Source organism: Mustela nigripes, chromosome 1 (assembly GCF_022355385.1).
Source record: "Mustela nigripes isolate SB6536 chromosome 1, MUSNIG.SB6536, whole genome shotgun sequence".
Taxonomy (NCBI): domain Eukaryota; kingdom Metazoa; phylum Chordata; class Mammalia; order Carnivora; family Mustelidae; genus Mustela; species Mustela nigripes.
This window is the reverse complement of record NC_081557.1, coordinates 11,968,480-11,988,275: the sequence shown is the minus strand read 5'-3', so window position 1 is coordinate 11,988,275 and position 19,796 is coordinate 11,968,480. Positions and strand designations below refer to the sequence as shown.

The window sequence follows — 19,796 nt, the reverse complement described above, 5'->3', positions numbered from 1 at the left end:
TGTCTTCAAGACCTCGCAGTATGGGGGGGAAGATGCATCGATTAGTGGAGGTTTGTCAGGCGTACGTGTGGTTTATAGATTTTCAAAGTGATAAACTTTAAAACTAATTGAGAAATTTAATTAATCCTTCAAGACATTTCGTGAGATTTTGAGTATCAATTTACTGAATCCTGGTCAAGTACCTTCTGACCTCTTTTATCCTAACATGTGAGGTATCTTAATTACCCCTTCTGTTCAGGTTCTTTCACCATGTCCCACCATTTCCTCCTATAAATTCTAATAGCTGTTTTCTCCTACATGTGTTTCTCTTGATTGAAGAGACAGCAAAATACAGTAGTATTAAAAGGTCAATAAATACAAAGATTTGGATTGATTGAAACCTCTTTTTCTGCTAGAAGGCAAAGTAGTGCAGTAGAGAAAATATTGGACTATATAGTTAAAGTTTGTGTTCTCAGCTTTCCGCTGCTCAGTAAGTGACCTCAGGCAAGTCACTTAAGCTCTTTAAATCGGTATCTTCATCTATAACTGGTAATTTAGGATTTGTTACAAGCATAAGTGTGTATAAATGATAATTAGGTTACAGTTTTATATAAATTTATGTTTATAAGAGCATTTTTATTTGCTTTGAAACATTCAAGGGTTAATGAAAAGAGCAGGAAATCCTTGTGAAAGGAAATAATTAGTGAATTTGCTCAAGAGGAATTCATAAAGTTAAATGCTAAAATCGTTTTAAAATCAAACGTAAAGCCAGTTAAAAGGAAAGATAAACCAAATTTGAAGAAAGGTTATATACGTCAGTACTACTTACGAATTAGGCTCATCATTTGCTGTATTTTGGTCCATAAACTCCAGAGTTCAGATTCTTATATTTTAAATGCAGATGTTTATATGCATGTCTAATTTTAAATATATAAAATACCAATTTTTCTGATTCATAAAGTTAAAACACCCATGTTTTCTACTAATATGGAAACATAGTTAAACTAAGACTAGGTTAAATCGCAAAAAGGCTTCTTTTCATTCTACTGTGATGAGTCCTCTGCATTTCCTAGCCAATGCATTTCATGTAGAACTTCAATAAATACTTTTTTAAACTTAACGATTTAGCTATTGAGTAGCCCTATTGGCTATCACTGCGTATTATTAGAGGTTTTCCTACAGGTTCAGGTGGGTTCCAAATGAAACAAATACTGCTTTATTTTCTGGGATATGGAATTCCATTTTTGTTTCGTTTTCTTGCTTAAAGTAAAATAGTAGTAGACCTTCGAGCGACATTTTCTTGGTATATCATTTTGTAAGGAAAACGTGAACATCATGGATAGTGAGGATGAAGAGGCCATAATATTCTGAATTGAAAGAGCTTTTGTGGCTCTTTGGAGAAAGCTCCGGTTCTATAAGTTTAAAATTCTTAAGTTTTCCTCCCAAGGAAATCAGTATGGTAATAGAAACATCTTCCCATTCCAAACGGTGTTTGGAGGGAAGTTTATTGTATAATGTTTCTGTATTTAGGTATTACATCTGTACTATTCTTTAGAATTAGGATGATCGGTTGTCTTGTGTTAATTATTAATTGGACATTAATGATATAATTTAAAATAAAGTAATATCCAGAGTTTAAGAAAGTGGGATGAGAAAATGACAGCTGTTCTTTCTAAAGAGAACAGAATTTGTATTACATTACATCTGTATTTATTTGGCTATTCTGTAACGTAACAGTCCTCATTTACATCAAGTTTACTTTTAAAAAATAAAAAATAAAATAAAAAATAAAACAAAATAAAAAATAAAACAAAAAACAAAAACCAAAAAGCCTTGTACCAGCTCAAGATACCATGTGTCATCTTTATAGTAAAGATCCAGGACCTGTGGACTTTTGAATCTGGGTAATGGCTCCAGGGTAGAGGTTCGTTATACTGTGCTTAACAGTTATGAATGAAAGAAATGTTACCAAATTAAAAACATGACAACATTTTTTAACAGTCTATAAGACATTAGAGTCTTTACTGTTCCTGATTTGTAAAGTACAAGTTATATTAATTTCTGAGGTCCAGTCTTTTGCCTTTGTAGAAATGGTTTTTGACTGGGGTATAGTAAATGAATAATTCAGGGTTTTCTGTTAGGTTCATTGAATTTTTATTATTATGAAAATTGTCAAGTATACACATACAAAAAAAAAAGTACAATGAAATGCCCATTCCCAGTATTTACCACTAGATTTAGCAGTTCTCAAGATTTTGCCATGCTTAATTACCTTTATCTCTCTGTCCCTCTTTTTTTTCCTGAAGTATTTTAGAGAAAATCTCAAACATTATTTCACCCCTAGTTACTGCAGTTGGTAAGACAAGGACACTTTCTTATATAACCCACTTAATAAAACAAAATCAACAATATTTTCTTTGTATTACTTTTTTTTTTTTTTGCAGTTAAAAACTTTTTGAGTGCTACTCTAGCTGTATGCTAACAGATTGGATAGCTGCATGATATCTGTTTAAATTTACATTAATTAAAATTAAAAATTCACAATCCTCAATTACAAACAAGCTGTTTCAAGCACTCAGTAGCCACACATGACTACCCTATTTGACAGTGCAGATATAGAATATTTTCATCACTGCAGAAAGTTCTATTGACCACACTACTCTAGATGTGTTCTGCATCACTCTGAAAATGAACCTGAAAGATAAATATCTGTGTTTTAGGAATGTATACAAGATTGTTCATTTAATATTTGATTCTCATTTCTTTCAGATGTGTAGACAAAGTAACAACTGACAAAGGTAAGACTTGGTCATTTTTACTCTGTCATATATATTAACACTGATGATTCTATGATCGGATAGAAAATAGAATAATCTTCAGCCTGATAATTCAGATCTTCCCATTTTAAAGTGACCTTCATTTAGTAAAATAAAATAATTGGAGTAGTTAGAACCTGTGTAGCTAATAGGTTTGGGCTAGTGAAACATTTGGCATTATTTGGAAACCTAGTGATGGGAAATCAGATTATTTAATGTCACTTTATTATAATTTGTTTTTAGCTGTTTGCATTTGTAATAAAGTAACTAGAAGAAAAATTATACATAACACAGAGTAAAGCTTAGACAAAATCTTGGTACTGGTAGAGACTCGAATTATAAATGCAGTTTGAATAATGCGGAAAGAAAAGTGTTCTAAGATTTCAGCCTGGTGAATAATTAAATGGGATCATTTGGTTGTTTTTCACCAAACCAAATATATATATTAAATGTAGTCTTCTGCTTATCTGGATTATAAAGGAAAACTAATGTCCGAATTTTTCTTTTAAATCACTTCCTCAAAAAGATTTCATTCTGGCTTTGCAGATTGGAGTTATTAAAATTGCCCCTAATATGCTGGACCTCATTCATTATTCATATAAAATATATTCGTATATGTAGTTATTGGCTGTATTTCTTGATGTTAAATTCAAATATACAACATCCTACTTAAAACTTGAGTAGATAAACTCCTAAGCATATTTCATTTCTTATGTCTGACAGAAATCTATTTAATAACCAAGGGTTGGCCAGTTTATTGTATATGTGCATGTGTTTATAAATTAAAAAATTAAGATTTTTCCTTCACAAAGAATGCTTTGAGAATATGTAATATATAATACGTATAAGGCAAGTTTAAAACCTGGATTTTATGCTACTTAGAAGAATGATACTGTGGTTAGGAACCAATAACTTGAATTGGTGGCTGCTTTGTAAATAATTAGCTATCAGTGATCAGGTTTCTTTGTCCTCTGAATTTTAGAATCTGAGGCTGGTATTTCATAGTTTACTAGGCAGAAGTATTTGTTCTAGGCAAATTTTTTCTGTGACAAAACTTTGCCTGACTAATTTGTCTAGTAAATTCTTGGTGGTTTTGGCTGCTGTTGCTTGAAAGATAGGATATGTCTGCCAATAATGGAAGGTCTTGTGCTCCTTATTTAGAGATCATTTTGAAATGTTATGATGTGATGGAAATGTAGAGACAGGTGCAATCAAGTACCACAGCAGTTTCTGTTAAAACAAAGGACAAAACCTCCATACCTGCCTTTATCCAGCTAAAATTACTTTTGTGTCTAAAGAGTATGTATAAAGGAATTATTTGGGTTGCTTTGAGGAGAGCTTTGAGGATGTGGTAGAAATTTCAAATTCCTGTTGGAGATAAACTAATTGCTCTTTGTGTAGATTACTTAAACCAGAAAAGTTGGCTTGTTACGTAGTTGTGCAGCTGTGGCAAGATTAAAACTGCATTCTGGGTAATGTCAGTCTCAACATCAGTCCCGTTCTAATTCACTTTGTTAAATGCTCTGGATCTGGAGTTAGACTCAGGGTTTGAATTCAAGTTCTGCCTCTTATTGCAAATAATTCACTACCCGGAATCCAGTGAACATGCAGTAGAAGGTAGCTGTTTGTAAAATCTTGAAAAAGTACTCTGTGGCTCCCATTTTCATCTCTATTGGTTCATCTTCATCTCCCGTCTTCATCTCTTCAGCTCTTATGGTAGCTGTTCAGTATGTATAGGGACCACATACATTGAAACAACTACATCAGGGAATAAAGAAATGGAGGCTGTGATGGTCACATTTCCCTGCGCTCTTTAATATTTAGAATTCACCTCAGCTCTTCCTTTTTCTTGTCACTTCTCAGAAAGTTGTTCTGCTACTCAGGAATAGTTTTCATGTTAAGTCTGCTGAATTTTAGCTGAAGTAACTTGTACTTGTTTCAGAGGTTGAGGTTTTTTTCAAAACTGAATAGGTTTTGATATTTTGTAGAGGTACAGCTAGCTCTCTGTTTTATGGATATTGATAAGATGTTTTCAGGATTTTTGTTATGTTTTCAGAATTGTTCTTATTTACTTCAAACGACTTGAAATTACATACTTTCCTTCTGTCAAAAATAACAACCTTTGGCATGTTTGAACAGATAGTTTGCACACACAGAAAAAACTCACTATTGTTTTAGAATTATTAAGTTGCAAAATGGCATGTTCATTCTTCACACTGAAATAATAGTGGTCCCTGTTCTTGCTGTATTTATTTAATCCTGATGGGTAAATATAAAAACAAGTGGAAATTTGCAAAAATAGTGTTTATTCATCCATATACTCATATAATTTATTAATTTATTGAATAAGTAATTGTTGAACATCCCACTATGTGTCCAGCACCACTGAACTGATTAAAATAATGTGATACAGTGTTTGATGAAGTTAAGATGTTAAGGGAAGACTTCTTTTGAGAAGGCGACATTTGAGCTGAGACCTGAATACACGATAGCCAGATGAAGAGCATCCCACACAGAAGAAGCAAAAAGGGCAAAACTTGAAACTTGAAAGCTTAGTTTACCACTGCCAGAGGATTATCGTCATCATAGTGGAGCTTCCAAGAGTGTTAGAAATTTTGAGGCATGGAGCCTGGCAGGGTTCTTTTAACTTGGTTTTATGTTTTCCTTCTGTTCTCTGGTTTCAACCAGTACTACTTTTATGGTGATGAAGTATAGCGATAGTTTGCCTCAATGTAGTTTATTAGTTACTCTAGTATTACTTTATCCACTAATTTTCTTTCACTTTCAAACCTCCACCTGAAACTGTACAAGATAAATCCTTATTTAAAAAGGGAGACTATAATATCTTAATGTTTATTAGAGTGAGTTTCACATGTTTCGTGGAATAGTGAGTATTAGAGTCAAATGTGGTAGGTGCTTGAGTCGTCAGTGTGCTAGTTTATTTGTTGCAGGACCTCTCAAGAAGAGATTTTGATTGTGAGTGATAAGTAGCATAAATACTGGGACATCTGGGTGGCTCAGTGGTTAAGCGTCTACTTTTGGCTCGGGTCATGATCCGAGGGTCCAGGGATCAAGTCCCACATAGGGTTCCTTGCTCAGTGGAAGCCTGCTTCTCCCTCTGCCTCTGCTTGCCACTCCCCTGCTTGTGCACACTTGATGTCTCTAACAAATAAATAAATAAAATCATTTTTTTAAAAAGGCAATATAAATTCCACAATAACTTAATTGACTGTAAGATAGCCCCCCCTCTTTTAATGGATAGTTCATAAAATTAGAATTTTTAGAAAATATTTTGAAGTACTGGGTGTTTGAAAATTTGATTGTATTAAACTCTGGGTCTCACCTTTTATTTAAAATCATTTTACTATTTTTAGTTACTCTTGTTATGGATGGGGTAGTAAGATTGCCTTGATGGAGTCAGCAAATAAGTTCATAATAGATCTGGGAATTTACTTAGCTTCTTTAGAGCTTTGACTATTTGGCTTATTTAGTTTATAATCAACATATTTCCTGGAATTACTATTAAAATATTAGCTTGTTTTGATAATTCTTTCCTGGATCACATCCTCAGTTTGTGTTCTCATTGATCTAATTTATAGATAATAGCTCTGTGTTCCTTTTTTTTTTAAAGATTTTATTTATTTGAAAGAGAGAGCATGACTAGGGAGAGGGGCAGGAGCAGGGGTAGAATCAAGACTCTCTGCTGAGCAGGGAGCCTGTTAGCCCCAAGACCCTGAGATCATTACCTGAGCCGGAGGCAGACACCCAACCGACTGAGCCACCCAGGCACCTCTCTTCCTTTAAAAAATTGAAATTTATTTACTTTTAGCAATTATAGTTTTTATTTCATCAGAGTAATTTTTCCTATTTTAGAATACCTTGGATTATTTCTTACCCTGTCATTTCCAGTACTCTTAAACAACATTTTTGTTATTCTTAAATAATAGAACAGTCATTCCCACCGGTTTTTTCCACTCCGTTGAGAAAAATCTAATTTATAATTTTTACCATTTAGTTTTTGTACAAAAGGGTGATCTGAGAAGTTACTCAGGACATTGTCTTCACAATTCTTTCTTGAAAGATTTTGAGTCTCCTTGGCGATAACCTGGTTTCCCTAGTTAAACTAAAGTCTTACTGGTTTTGAATAGAAGTGTTCTGGAAGGAGATTCATTAAGTTAAAATAGGCATATACTTAGTTTTAGTCTTAACTCTCAGTGTACGATCACTTTTAACGGAAGCATTCTTCACAAATTCATACTCTTCTGAAATGGCTTAAATAAAAGTTTAAAAAAGAGGGACGCCTGGGTGGCTCAGTTGGTTAAGCAGCTGCCTTCGGCTCAGGTCATGATCTCAGCGTCCTGGGATCCAGTCCCACATCAGGCTCCTTGCTCCGCAGGGAACCTGCTTCTCCCTCTGACTCTGTCTTCCACTCTGTCTGTCTATGCTCACTCTCGCTCGCTCTCTCTCTGACAAATAAATAAATAAAATCTTTAAAAAAAAAAAGTTTAAAAAAGAGAGCCTTATTTTCCTTAACTTCTTAATACTGCTGATATTGGAATATTTCAAAATGGACTTTACTAATTATTTGTGGGAAACAAATAATAGCTAATTATAGAAATACACCTGATCAGGTTTCAGAAACTGGAGTTTCTGACTCTTAGGATAATTTTCATGTCTCAAATGGCTGACAGTATGTATAGCATTTTGTCTGTCCTGCTTTCTAGGCCTTTTCTTAAGGTAACAGGAACTGTGTTATATCTCTCAGTATGAGAATGATCTACTCAGACATCTCATTCCTTGTTGGGAATGCCCCATGTGCTTCAAACCATTTTTAGTTCAAATATCTTGGCTTCCTGTGGTTCTTCCACTCCATTCTAGTTTTCTAGAAGTACAGACATACCTCACATACATGTGGATTGTGATATGGGCTTAGAAAGTACTTTCGGATATTTTATGATTCAGGTAAATGAGTCTTTCTGTCCCTTACATAGAAAGAATTCTGTAACAGTTCACCTATTTTGATTCCACTTATATAGAAACCATCTCAGACAACCATTTTAAGTTTATTTTGTAATATATAGTAATTATTTTATACTGAGATCCAATTCCTGCCATAACCACTTGAGAAGTGCAGCAGAACGCCCTGATGGAAGTAAACTGAAGCAGGAGTGAACAAGAACCTCTGACAAAAAGGAATTAGCTCTGCTGTCATGCCCCTTGACCTTTTAAGTCCAAGAAGGATCAAGCTTCTCTGAATTAAAACTAGCCAGATTGATCTAACTACATCAAGGCAAAGGCAAAGACCCCTTTAGATTCAGTACAAGTAATTGTCTTAGAGGTAACTGTGGTTGTATCTTCTGCCTGTACATGATCTGCTTTGATCCCAGTTAAGCTCCCAGCTTGTATCCTAGCTTCTTATTGGCTGATTCTGCTTGTGACTTGTCTCTTTTAGAATTTCTAAACCCTATTTTCTTTACTGTGACTCTCCCTAAATTTTGTCAGGTATCTGTTGATTTATAACAACTGTCCAAAAACTCAGTGGTTTAAAATACAAAAATTTGTTATTTCTCAGTTGGGCTCTTCCCTCTTCTCATTGGTCTTTCAGTGTAGACATTTTCATGTCATGGTAGTCTCCAAGCAGTGTTCCAAAAAGGTTGAAGGCAAAAGCTGCAAGGTGTTTTGATGCCGCCTCACATGATACAAGATGAACATACCAAAAAATCAGTTGTATTTCTACATATTAGTAACAAATATATTTCAAACAAAATATATTTCAACAAAACATTGAAATTATAAAATGAACAAATTATACCATTTAAGTAGTATAAAAAATATGAATTGCTTAGGGATAAATCTCACAAGACCTGAAAGTACAAAACACTGTTGAGTGACATTGAAGACTTACTTTACTTAAGTAAATGGAACAAATGATGTACCATCATGGGTTTGAGGGCTTGATATTGTTAAGATGTCATTTCTCCCCATTTTGATCTACACATGAAATCTAATCCAAATAAAAATTCCAGTACATTTGTTTGGTTTGTTTGTTTTTGGAGAGTTTTGCTCTTGCAAACTTCTTGAAGGAGTTGACAAACTGCACTTTGAAAGCCTTAAGCTTGCACTGGTCAGGAACCCCACCATGTTTTTAAGAGTGGGGTTGATTGTTTAAGGAAAGAGGAAGGGATAAAACAGATACTTGGTGGGTACCCAACCCCGGCTACTATTACATGCATATCCTATAATTTGTTTAACCCTTACTTGATTAAAGGTCACTTTAATCACTTTAATCACTTTAACACTTCTCAGTATTTTTTCTAGGATTACAGGTGATATTTTTGAAAGTCTTTTAAGATAACATGATTCATATGCAGAAGTATACTTGTCATAAATCTACAGCTTTGCGAATAGTCACAAGGCAAGCTCAGTTATGTAATCATTAGCCAGCTCAAGAAATAGAACCTGATCGACCACCCCCAAGTATAACCAGCATTCTGACTTTGAACAGCACAAATCTCTTTTGCCTTTTTTTGGATCCTACATATATAGAAAAGTAGAGTATGTACTCTTAGGAAGGCCTTCTTTGCTCAGCATTATGTGAGGTTTCTGTAGGTTGTGTTTTTAGAGATTGTTCATTTTCATTGTTGTAGGCCAGTGTGGAATAAAATGATTTATTCATTTTACTGTTGGTTAGTATTTGGGTAGCTTTTAGTTATTGGCCTTTATGACTAGTGATGTGTTGCATATGTTATTAATATTTTATTGAGACATAATTTTCATATCATGAAATACACCCATTTCAAGTGTGTAATGCTGTCCATATAGGTTTTCCTTCTCTGGGCATTTTATAAACGGACTTGTACATAGAGTATGTGTTTTTTTGTTTTTTGTGTCTGGCTTTCACTTTGCATAATTTTGAGGTTAATTTATGTTGTGGCACGTATCAATATTTCATTCCTTTGTGTGGTATTTCTGTGTATGGAAATACTCCATTTGATTTGTCCCTCAGTTAATCTACTTTTTAGCCATCATGAATAATGATAGTGTGAATATTCATGGGCAAGCTTTTGTGTGAATGGATGTTTTTATTTCTTTCGGGTAGATATCTGTGAGGGAAATTTCTAGATTGTATATGGTAAATGTATGCTAAAGAGATTGGCAAAGAGTTTTGCATAGTGGCTGTGACATTTGTGTTCCCTAGTGATCGATGAGGATTTCTGTTTCTCCACAATCTCAACAATGTTGTTACTGTCATTCCACTATTCTGTCAAGCCAGCCACTTTAGGATGGTGGGGCACATGGTAAGACCAGTGAATTCCATGAGCATGGGTCCATTGCTGCATTTCATTTGCTGAGAAGTGAGTTCCTTGTTCAGAAGAAATGCTGTGTGGAAAACCATGACTGGGATAAGGCATTCTGTAAGTCCATAAATGGTATTTTTTTACAGAAGCACTGTATGCAGGGAAGGCAAATCCATATCCAGGGTGTTGATTTATTGCCATTTCCATAGTGGAATGGAACCTGCCATTAGGGAGCTGGCTGATGATACTGGGGGATGGTACTATAGCAGGGACTTCTTGCTGGTCTCTGCTGTTAGCAGATGGCACTCCGCAGTGCCTGTACCCACATCGTCCTTGGTGAGAGTCTGGTTTGGTTTCCAGCAGTCTCAGGTCTACAGCTGTAGGAAGAAGGGATTTCTTTCAGGACAGGCATGGAAACGTTCAGGTCATTTATGTGATGCTTCAGCTTGGAATTGAGTCCCTCAGCACATGCCTGTGTTTCTCAACTTTGTCCAGTGCATTTAGAAGCAGCCAGCCAATTTCATCTTAATCAGCTTGAAATATTTTAAAGTAGCGAATACATGATAACCAGAACTTTGTCTCTTATTTAGTAAGTATTTGATCAGGAGTACGCATTGGTGATTTTTTTTTTTTTTTACCTATTTTTATTGCTATATCATGCAGTTGACATTCAGTGTTCTCTTTAGTACTGAAAAATAGAGTCATTAGTGCCTTTAAATCTAATCAAAAAAACAATTTCAGAAATCCCAGAACCAGTTCAGAAAACATCCTCGAAATTCTCTTCTAATAGGAAATTTATAGCAATACAGGCCTGTCCCAAGAAGCAAAAAAAAATCTCAAATAAACAACTCAACCTTACACCTAAAGAATTAGAAAAAGAACAAGCAAAACCCAAACCCAGCAGTAGGAAGGAAAAAATAAAGAGCAGAGTAGACATAGACAAAAATAGAAACTAGGAGCTTGTTCTTTGAAAAGTCAACAAAATTAGGTGCATCTGGGTGATTCAGTTGGCTAAGGATCTGACTCATGATTTTGGCTCAGGTCATGATCTTAGGGTTGTAAGATCAAGTCCTGCATTTGGCTTCCAGTTCAGCACTCAGCAGAATGTCTGCTAGTGATTCTCTCTCTCCTTCTGCCCCTTCCCCTGCTCACACATGTGTGCACACATGTTGTCTCTAAAATAAATAAAATTAATAAAAAATAAAAATAAATCAACAAAATTGGTAAACTTTTATCCAGACTCATTTAAAAAGGAGAGTGAGGACTCAAAATTAGAAATGAAAGAGGAGAAACAAAACCGACACCACAGAAATACAAAGGACTGGGGCACCTGGGTGGCTCAGTCTGTCTAACTTGTCTGTTTAACTTGTCTGTCAGTCTGTTTAACTTGATTTTAGTTCAGATCTGTTCTCAGCGTCATTGGTTCAGGCCCCATATTGGGCTCCACATTGGATAGAGCCTACTTAAAAAAAAATACAAAAGATTTATAAGAGAATATTATGAAAAATTAAATGCCAAAAAATTGGACCGCCTATTAAGAAATGAATAAATTCCTAGAAACATACAACCTCCCAAAACTGAATCAAGAAAAAATAGAACATTTAAACAGACTGATTACCAGCAATGGAATTGAATCAGTAATCAACAAACTCCCAACAAGCAAAAGTCCAGAACCAGAGGGCCTCACAGGTGAATTCTACTGAACATTTAAGGAACAGTTAATACCTATTCTTCTTCAACTATTCCAAAAACTGGAAGAGGAGGGGAAGCTTCCAAATTCATTCTCTGAGGCCAGCAATACCTTGATACCAATACCAGAAAAAGACACTACCAAAAAAAGAGAACTACAGGCCAATATATCTGGTGAACATAGATGCAAAATTCCTCAACAAAATACTAGCAAACTGAATCCATCAGTACATTTAAAAAATATTCACCACAATGAAGTAGGATTTTTCCCCCTTGCACACAAAGCTGGCACAGTATTTGCAAAGCAATCAGCATGATCTATCACATCAGTAAGGGAAGGGATAAAAACATGATCATATCAATAGGTGCAGGAAAAGCATGTGACAAAGTACAATATTCATGAGAAAAACCCTCAACAAAGAAAGTTTAGGGGGAACAAACCAACAGAATAAAGGTCATATATGAAACCCCCCCCCAACTAACATCATATTCATTTGTGAAAAACTGAGCACTTTTAAGATCAGGAACAAGACAAGCATGTCTACTCTTAACACTTTTGTTTAACATAGTACTGGAAGTCCTAACCACAGCACTCAGAGAAGAAAAAGAAATAAAAGATACCCAAATTTGTAAGGAAAAAGTGAAACTGTCACTATGTGCAGATACTAAAAGCCCTAAAGACTGCACCAAAAAGCTGTTAGAACTGATAAATGAATTCAGTAAGGTCCTGTGATATAAAATCAACATAGAGAAATCCATTGGATTTCTAGACACTAATAATAAAGTAGCAGAAAGAGAAATTAAGAAAATAGTCCCATTTACTAGTTGCACCAAAAATAATAAAATACCAGGAGTAAACTTTACTTTACTCCTTGACTTGACTATACTCTGAAAACTATTAACACATTGATGAAATAAATTGACATGACACAAATAAGTGGAAAGATATTTCATGCTGATGGATTGGGAGAACAAATACTGTTAAAATGTCTCATACAGCCAAAAGCAGTCTACAGATTTAATGTAGTCCCTATCAGAACACCAACAGCATTTATTTTATTTATTTTTTACAAAACTAGAACAAATAATCCCAAAATGTGTGGGGAGCCACAAAAGACCCTGAGTAGCTAAAGCAATCTTGGAAAAGAACAAAACTGGAGGTAAAACAATCCCTGATTTCAAGCTATACTACAAAGCTATAATAAAGCAGTATGGTACTGGCACAAAATAGACACATATATCAGTGAATAGAATGGAGAGCCCAGAAATAGATCCATGATTTTCTGGCCAATTTGTCTTTGATAAAGGAGGCAAGAATATATAATGGGAAAAAGACAGTCCCTTTAATAAATGATGTTGGGAAAACTGGGATAGCTACATGCAAAAGAATGAAACTGGACCATTTTATTATGCCATATACAAAAATAAACTTGAACTAAAGACCTAAATGTGAGACCTGAAACCATAAAAATTTTAGAAAAGAACATAGGCATCAATTTTTCTGATATTGGCCATAGCAACTTTTTTTTTTTTTGTCTCCTAAGGGGAAACAAAAGCAAAAATAAACTCTTGGGACTATATCAAAATAAATGCTTCTGTGCAGCAAAGAAAACAATCAACAAATAGTCTACTGAATGGGAAAAGATACTTGCAAATGACATACTCAATAAAGTTTTAGTATCCAAAATATATAAAAAATTATAACCCAACACCAAAAAAATCCAGTTTACAAAAATGGGCAGAAAACATGAGTAGACATTTCTCCAAAGAAGACCTCCAGATGACTAACAGACACATGAAAAGATGCTCAACATCACTCGTCAGGAAAATGCAAGTCAAACCACAGTGAGGGAAAGAAAGGCAAGAAATACTCCCTCACACCTGTCAGAATGGCTAAAATCCAAAAACACAAGAAACAAGTGTTGGTGAGGATGTGGAGAAAAAACACTCTTGTAGTGTTGGCAAGAGTGCAAACTGTGCAGCAACTGTGGAAGACAGTATGGAGAGTGCTCAGAAAATTAAAAACACTACTGTATGATACAGCTAATTCCAGTACTGGGTATTTACCCAATGAATACGGAAACACTAATTCAAAAAGATACATGTATCCCTGTGTTCATTGCAGCAATATTTACAATAGCCAAATTATGGAAGCAACTCAGGTGTCCATCGATAGATGAATGGGTAAACAAGAAATGGCTATATATACATATATAATGGGATATTACTGAGCCATTAAAAAAGAGTGAAGTTTTGCCATTTGCAACAACATGGATGGATCTAGAGGGTGTAATCCTAAGTGAAATAAATGAAAGATAGCTATCCTAGGATTTTATTATATGTAGAGTTTAAGAAATGAACAAAGGAAAAAAAAAAAAAACCCAGATTCTTAAAAAGAAAAAACTGATTGTTACCAGAGATGAAGTGGGTCCCTGGGGATGGGTGAAATGAGTGAAGGTGGGATTAAGATACACTTACTATGATGAGCACTGAGTAATGTATAGAATTGCTGCTATATTATATACCTGAAACTAATATCACTGTGTATCTTAATTATACTAGATTTAAAATTTTAGAAATGTTTATGAAATTTGAAAAAAGGATTGTCTTCCCATAGAAGCACTTTCAGTACCAGAGTATTAGTATTAGTTGGGGCCCTTGATTGAAGCAGAACTAATAGGAGGTATACAGAGAAAGGTTTATTTTTTAAGGAATTAGCTTATGTGATTGTGGCAGCAATCAAAATCCACAGGGCAGATCAGCAGACCGGAAATTCAGAAAAGAGGTGGTCTTATAATCTTAAAACTAAACTTCATGAAATCTTTGCTCCTAAGCCTTCAACTGATTGGATAAGGCCCACCCACATTATAGAGGGTAGTTACTCCGAGTCTACTGATTTAAATGTTAATCTTATCTTTAAAAAGGACTTGCACAGCAACATTTAGACTGCTGTTTGACCAAACAACTAGGCGGGGTTGGAGAGGAGGTGGTTTGCCACACAGCAGTCAAGCAATTCCCAGACACCAGCAGGATATCCAAGAATTCAACTAAATTCTGTCACTGTGAGCGCCTGGGTGGCTCAGTTGTTTAAGTACTGCCTTTGGCTCAGGTCATGATTCTGGAGTCCTAAGATCAAGTCTCATATCGGGCTCCCTGCTTGGCAGGGAGTCTGCTTCTGCCACTGCCCTGTCTCCTCTCGCCCTCTCTCTCAAATAATAAAATCTTAAAAAAAAAAAAAAAATCTGTCACTGCCTGTAAGGAAATAACCTCAGATTCCATAGATTAAGGGCTGTCTTACAAGACTCCTCCCCCACTCCCCATTCAGATACCGGTAGGAGGTCCAGGTTGTTACCTGTTCTGAACAACTGGCTATAAATCACAAATTCCTATGACCCCCCTCCTTGTGTTCAGTTAATTTGCTAGAGCTACTCACAGAACTCAGAAACATTTTACTTACTGAGTAGCTGGTTTATTATAAAAGGATATAACTAATTTAGGAATAGCCAGTTGAAAGAGATGTATAGAGCAAGGTATGGGGCAAAAGGGCAAAAAGCTTCAGTAACTGAACTAACATGAGTTGGATACTTGATAAGTCACAAATAGAAGCTACACCAGGTAAGTTGTTACAGAAAGGAAACTTTATTTGCAACAAATAAAGTGATCTCGGAGAATGACTTCCAAAGCTGTGATGCTCCTAGTAAGGGTGAATGGGTTCCTTTTATTTAGGGTTAGGATGAATATTTAGATAGAGAAAGTTTATCATATGTAGAGGCTGGTGAAGGCCATATATGTACCTTAAGGAAACATGTTTATACGTATATGTTACAGAAATGAGACTTGTGCTCCTTGGGCAGAGATTTTAGTATTATAATGAGGTAACAGTTGTTGGTCATTTTAGAGGTTACTCCATGGTCCATCTAGGCAGGCGCAAGTCAGGAGTTACACTCAAACTGGTTTGGGTGGTCTGGGTGGTCTCGACTGGCTTGAGGTCTTGTCTGGACAGTCACTATTGCTTGAGGGGTGGCTTCGGTTTCCACTTGCTTGAGTTAAGAGATAAGCTAGAAAGAAGAGCTTAAGTAAAAAATGTGAGACAAAGGTCAGTGGGTACAAGCAGGTGGGCAGTAAAGGTCAGGTCTTGGGGTCTAACTGGGTTATTTCCCTCCTCAGTCAAAGCATGCCATTCTCCCCAAATCTCCATGGGTTTACCAACCTGGAAGCTCTTTGAACCCTGTCTTGGGTTTTTATAGAGGCTTCATTGTGGTCCTGTCTAAGTCGTTGGCTGTTGGTGTTCCAGTCAAGCCCTTGTCTCTCTAGAAGTACTGAGGAGGTTGAGGGAGGGAAATAAAAGTTCAACCTTCTGGCAACCTACCTTCCTTAGGTGGGGTGGGAAAGTCACATTATTAACATGACAAGAAACACTTCTGTCACTCTTAACAGGAAATCGCAAGGATTTGGATGAAGACCTAATATATATTTTTCTTACAGATCACAACATCACACTAGCCAAGTTGACACACAACACATAAATGACACTAAATTAAAATTCATGTCTTAAGTTTATAGCAGAATTTGTTATTTGTTAACTGTCACTTTTGCGTTCTCTATTTAATTTGATCTTTTATCCCATTTCTTAACCCTTTCTGCTCTGGTCGTTTTCTCTGCTTAACACCTTTTCTTCGAGGTTTTAATTCTTGCTGTCATGTTTTTAATTTCCAATAGCTTTTTTTTAGAGTGTATTACTTTTGTTTGTTTGTTGGGTTTTTTAAAGATGTATTTATTTTAGAGAGCAAGTGTGAATTAGGGGAGATGTAGAAGAGAGGGAGGATCTAAAGCAGATTCCCTGCTGAGCCCGGAGCCCAGGTCAGGCTGGATCTCATGACCCTGAGATCACCATCCAAGGCATAGTCAAGAGTCGGCTGTTTAACTAACTGAACCACCCAGGTGCCCATATTCTTTAACTATAAACTTACCTCCCATCCTAGGACATATTAATGTATATACATACTTTTTTTTTTCCTTCTGTTCCCTGAATTGCCCATTTCTTTCAGGTGGTTTTTCCCATTTGTTTCTTTAGCCTCTCAGAAATTTTCATCAAGTTTTGGGTGTTTCCTGACTTCTGATTTTTAGAGTAAAGTACCTAAGTGCTGATTGGGAGGGCTGTATGCATAGATTAGACTTCTGTCCATTATAAAGGGGTGATGTGGGCCATTTCTGTTTCTTCAGAGAGAAATTCTGGTACCTATGGTTACATGAGGTGGGTGGGAGATCAGGGAGGAGGGTCCTTAGCGTTTATTATTTTTGCTTCCATTTAATTACCCCTATTCTCTGATAATACTTCACCTCTACTCTTACCTGAAACTTTTGATGCCAGAACACGTCTGGTTCAACCTTTCCTAAATCATAAGCCTCTGCTCAAAAGGAGGGATAGTTGCAGGCAGCTTGGGATGGAAGGGTCTGGGTGTTCAAATTCAAACTACTTTTCAAACCTTCCACCTGCTCTTTTCTTTTTTCAGTCTTAACTCTGCACCCTCTTTCAGAGGCACCTTGTGACTCTGATTCCTGTTTCTTTCTGAAGTGGCTAAGAGTGTATACGTGTGTGTGCTTGCTTGCTTGCTTGCTACTTGTTTATTTCCCCACCTTCTAGTGTAAGCTTAAACTCTATTTGATGTATAGAGTCTTTATCACTATCCTCGTTTTGGTTTTCTAAAATTTTGTTGAAATGAAATCATAGAACTTTTGTCTCCTTTTGAGTTCCTTTGCTTCTTAGTCACTTTTAGTTCTTTTCTGTCATTTTAATGACGTTTTAGAAGGAAACAGACAAAAAAATGTATTTCAGTCTGCTGTGTTTAATAGAAGTTCCCTTGCACGATATTTAAAACTTAAAACCTTGATTAGTTGTTGTATTCCTCATAATTCCATCAAATCATTGTAACATTCCACCAAATCTCTTTGTTGTTTTGTTTCTTATATCTGAGAATGTGAAGTGTGAAAGAGTAAATCATAATGTTTATGTTGGAGATAATCTCAAGAGTTCATAATTTTATAGATGAGAACATTGAGACTATCAGTTATGTTTTTCATTTTAGAATACAACGTCCTGACTTAGTGTCTTAATACAGTTTTATTTCTTGTTGTTCTTTGGTTGGCAGGAGGTTTTCCTGCAGTTCTTCTGGGCTCATTGAGCAGCTGCAGTCACACAACAGCTGAAACGGCTGGACGGGGCAAGATGGGTACGCCGGCAAGTGTGGCAGTTGGTGCTGGCTCTGAGCCAGCACCATGGTTTTCCTCCTTATGGCCTCTCCTCCTCCACTAGGCTAGTCTAGCATCTTAATAACATGGCAGTCTCTGGGCAGCTTTCCAAAAGGACAAGCCTCACTTGGAAAAGTGCTTCTCAAACCTCTGCTTGTGTCACATTTGCATCTTATATTCTATCACCAGAACTCTTTATATTCTGTTGTTTTGGACTTTCTGTATCACTGAAAATCTTGGGCTTTGCAGTGAAGCCAAAGGATTAGAAAGTTGATTGTTAACGTGACTTTAGGAAAAAGATTCTCGGAGATGGAGAATTAGTGATTCCAACATTTCCTAGCATCAGGTTACTTGGTAACTCACACATCCTTTTCTAAATGTGTTGCCAGAACCACGATGTCTGACCACTGGATTAGTCTTCTTTTGCTGTGTAACAAATTACCACAAGCTGAAAACAACACCCATTTGCCATCTCTTAGTTCATCTGGGTCAGGAGTCTGGACACAGCTTGGCTATATCGTCCACTTTGGGCTTCACGAGAGTCTAAAGTTAAAGAGGAGATGACCAATAGATAGTTGGTTATAAAAGTTTGGGCTTTTAGATAGTACTTGAACTCAGAGTGGATGAGGTCATGCAGGTATTTTCAGTAAAAAGAGAAGCAGGCCTGTGAACACCAACATTTCAAGAAGAGTATGGAGGGCCCAAATGAGACCAAGAAGGATGAAAGGCCCAGGAAGAACAAATGGTAGAAAGAAGGAAAGGCAAAGCATTTTAAGTTTTCAGAGTGGGTAGCTGGGACAGGGCAGATGCTACCAAAAGATTATACATGATTAAGAACAGAAAGGTATCGTTAGCTTTAGTTGAAGGGATCTGTGGATTAACTATATTCCATTACAGTTTTCTTTGTCTTATTTTCAAATCCTCTTTTATTTTATGCACTTAATAATAATCCTGAGAAAGGAGTATATAAGCTTTACCACATCCTCCGAAGGAGTCCATGACACACAAAGGTGAGAGATCCTGCTCGACATTGTTGACCTTGGTAAAAGCAGTTTTAAAGGAACATTGGTATCATAACCAAAGTGCAAGATCAAGAGATAATGATGCAGAATGCCAAGACAGAGGACAGAACTGAGTTCAAGATTTCTTTACTGTGAGAGTATCACCATTAAAGAACATAGTCTTCAAAATGGATTTGAACTCTGCTTTGCTTTGGCTTAACATGTGACCTTGGGAAGTTTTCTTAACTTGTCCATGTCTCAGTTTGCCTATCTGTAAAATTGAGAAAGTATGTAATGAGTACATTAAGCATTGAGAGTATTGAGAATTCAATGTAAAATGAATCAGTGAACTACTTAGAACAGTGGCAGTCACCTTTTAATATTCCTTATTATTGGTCATTAATTAGGTTAACTCAAGTGCTAAATCCATTTTTAGGTGATTTTGTGTATGTGCTGTATTTTCATTGTATATTGATTTGTACTTTAATTATTAAAAGGCAACTCTTTCCCAGTGTATGGTGAATGCCTCCCTATTAAAGTACCACCGTCCCGCTTTACTGAGTACTTACCGAGACCCCTAGGAAGGTGGCTGTTAGAATGGATACTGTTTGACAGGCAAAAGTAGATTATGGAGAGAATGATAAAGAATAAGAGGAGACTCTGAGACTGAGCTCTGGCATTTAAATCTAAAGGACAGAGGAGGAGGAGAAGCTACCAAGGAAGACTGAAAAGGGGAAACCAGGGAAGTGGGAAAAAGACCAAGG

General features: G+C 36.1%; 1 protein-coding gene across 2 annotated transcripts in view; it reads left to right on the top strand.

Annotated features, from left to right (window-relative positions):
• Nucleotides 1-19,796, top strand: part of ZFP91 (ZFP91 zinc finger protein, atypical E3 ubiquitin ligase) — a 46,039-nt gene that overhangs the window by 2,631 nt on the left and 23,612 nt on the right. For both annotated transcript variants that reach the window (XM_059405017.1, XM_059405009.1), the window contains exon 2: nucleotides 2,749-2,777. In XM_059405017.1, the coding sequence (XP_059261000.1) occupies nucleotides 2,749-2,777 (29 nt within the window). The remainder of the gene's footprint in view (nucleotides 1-2,748; nucleotides 2,778-19,796) is intronic.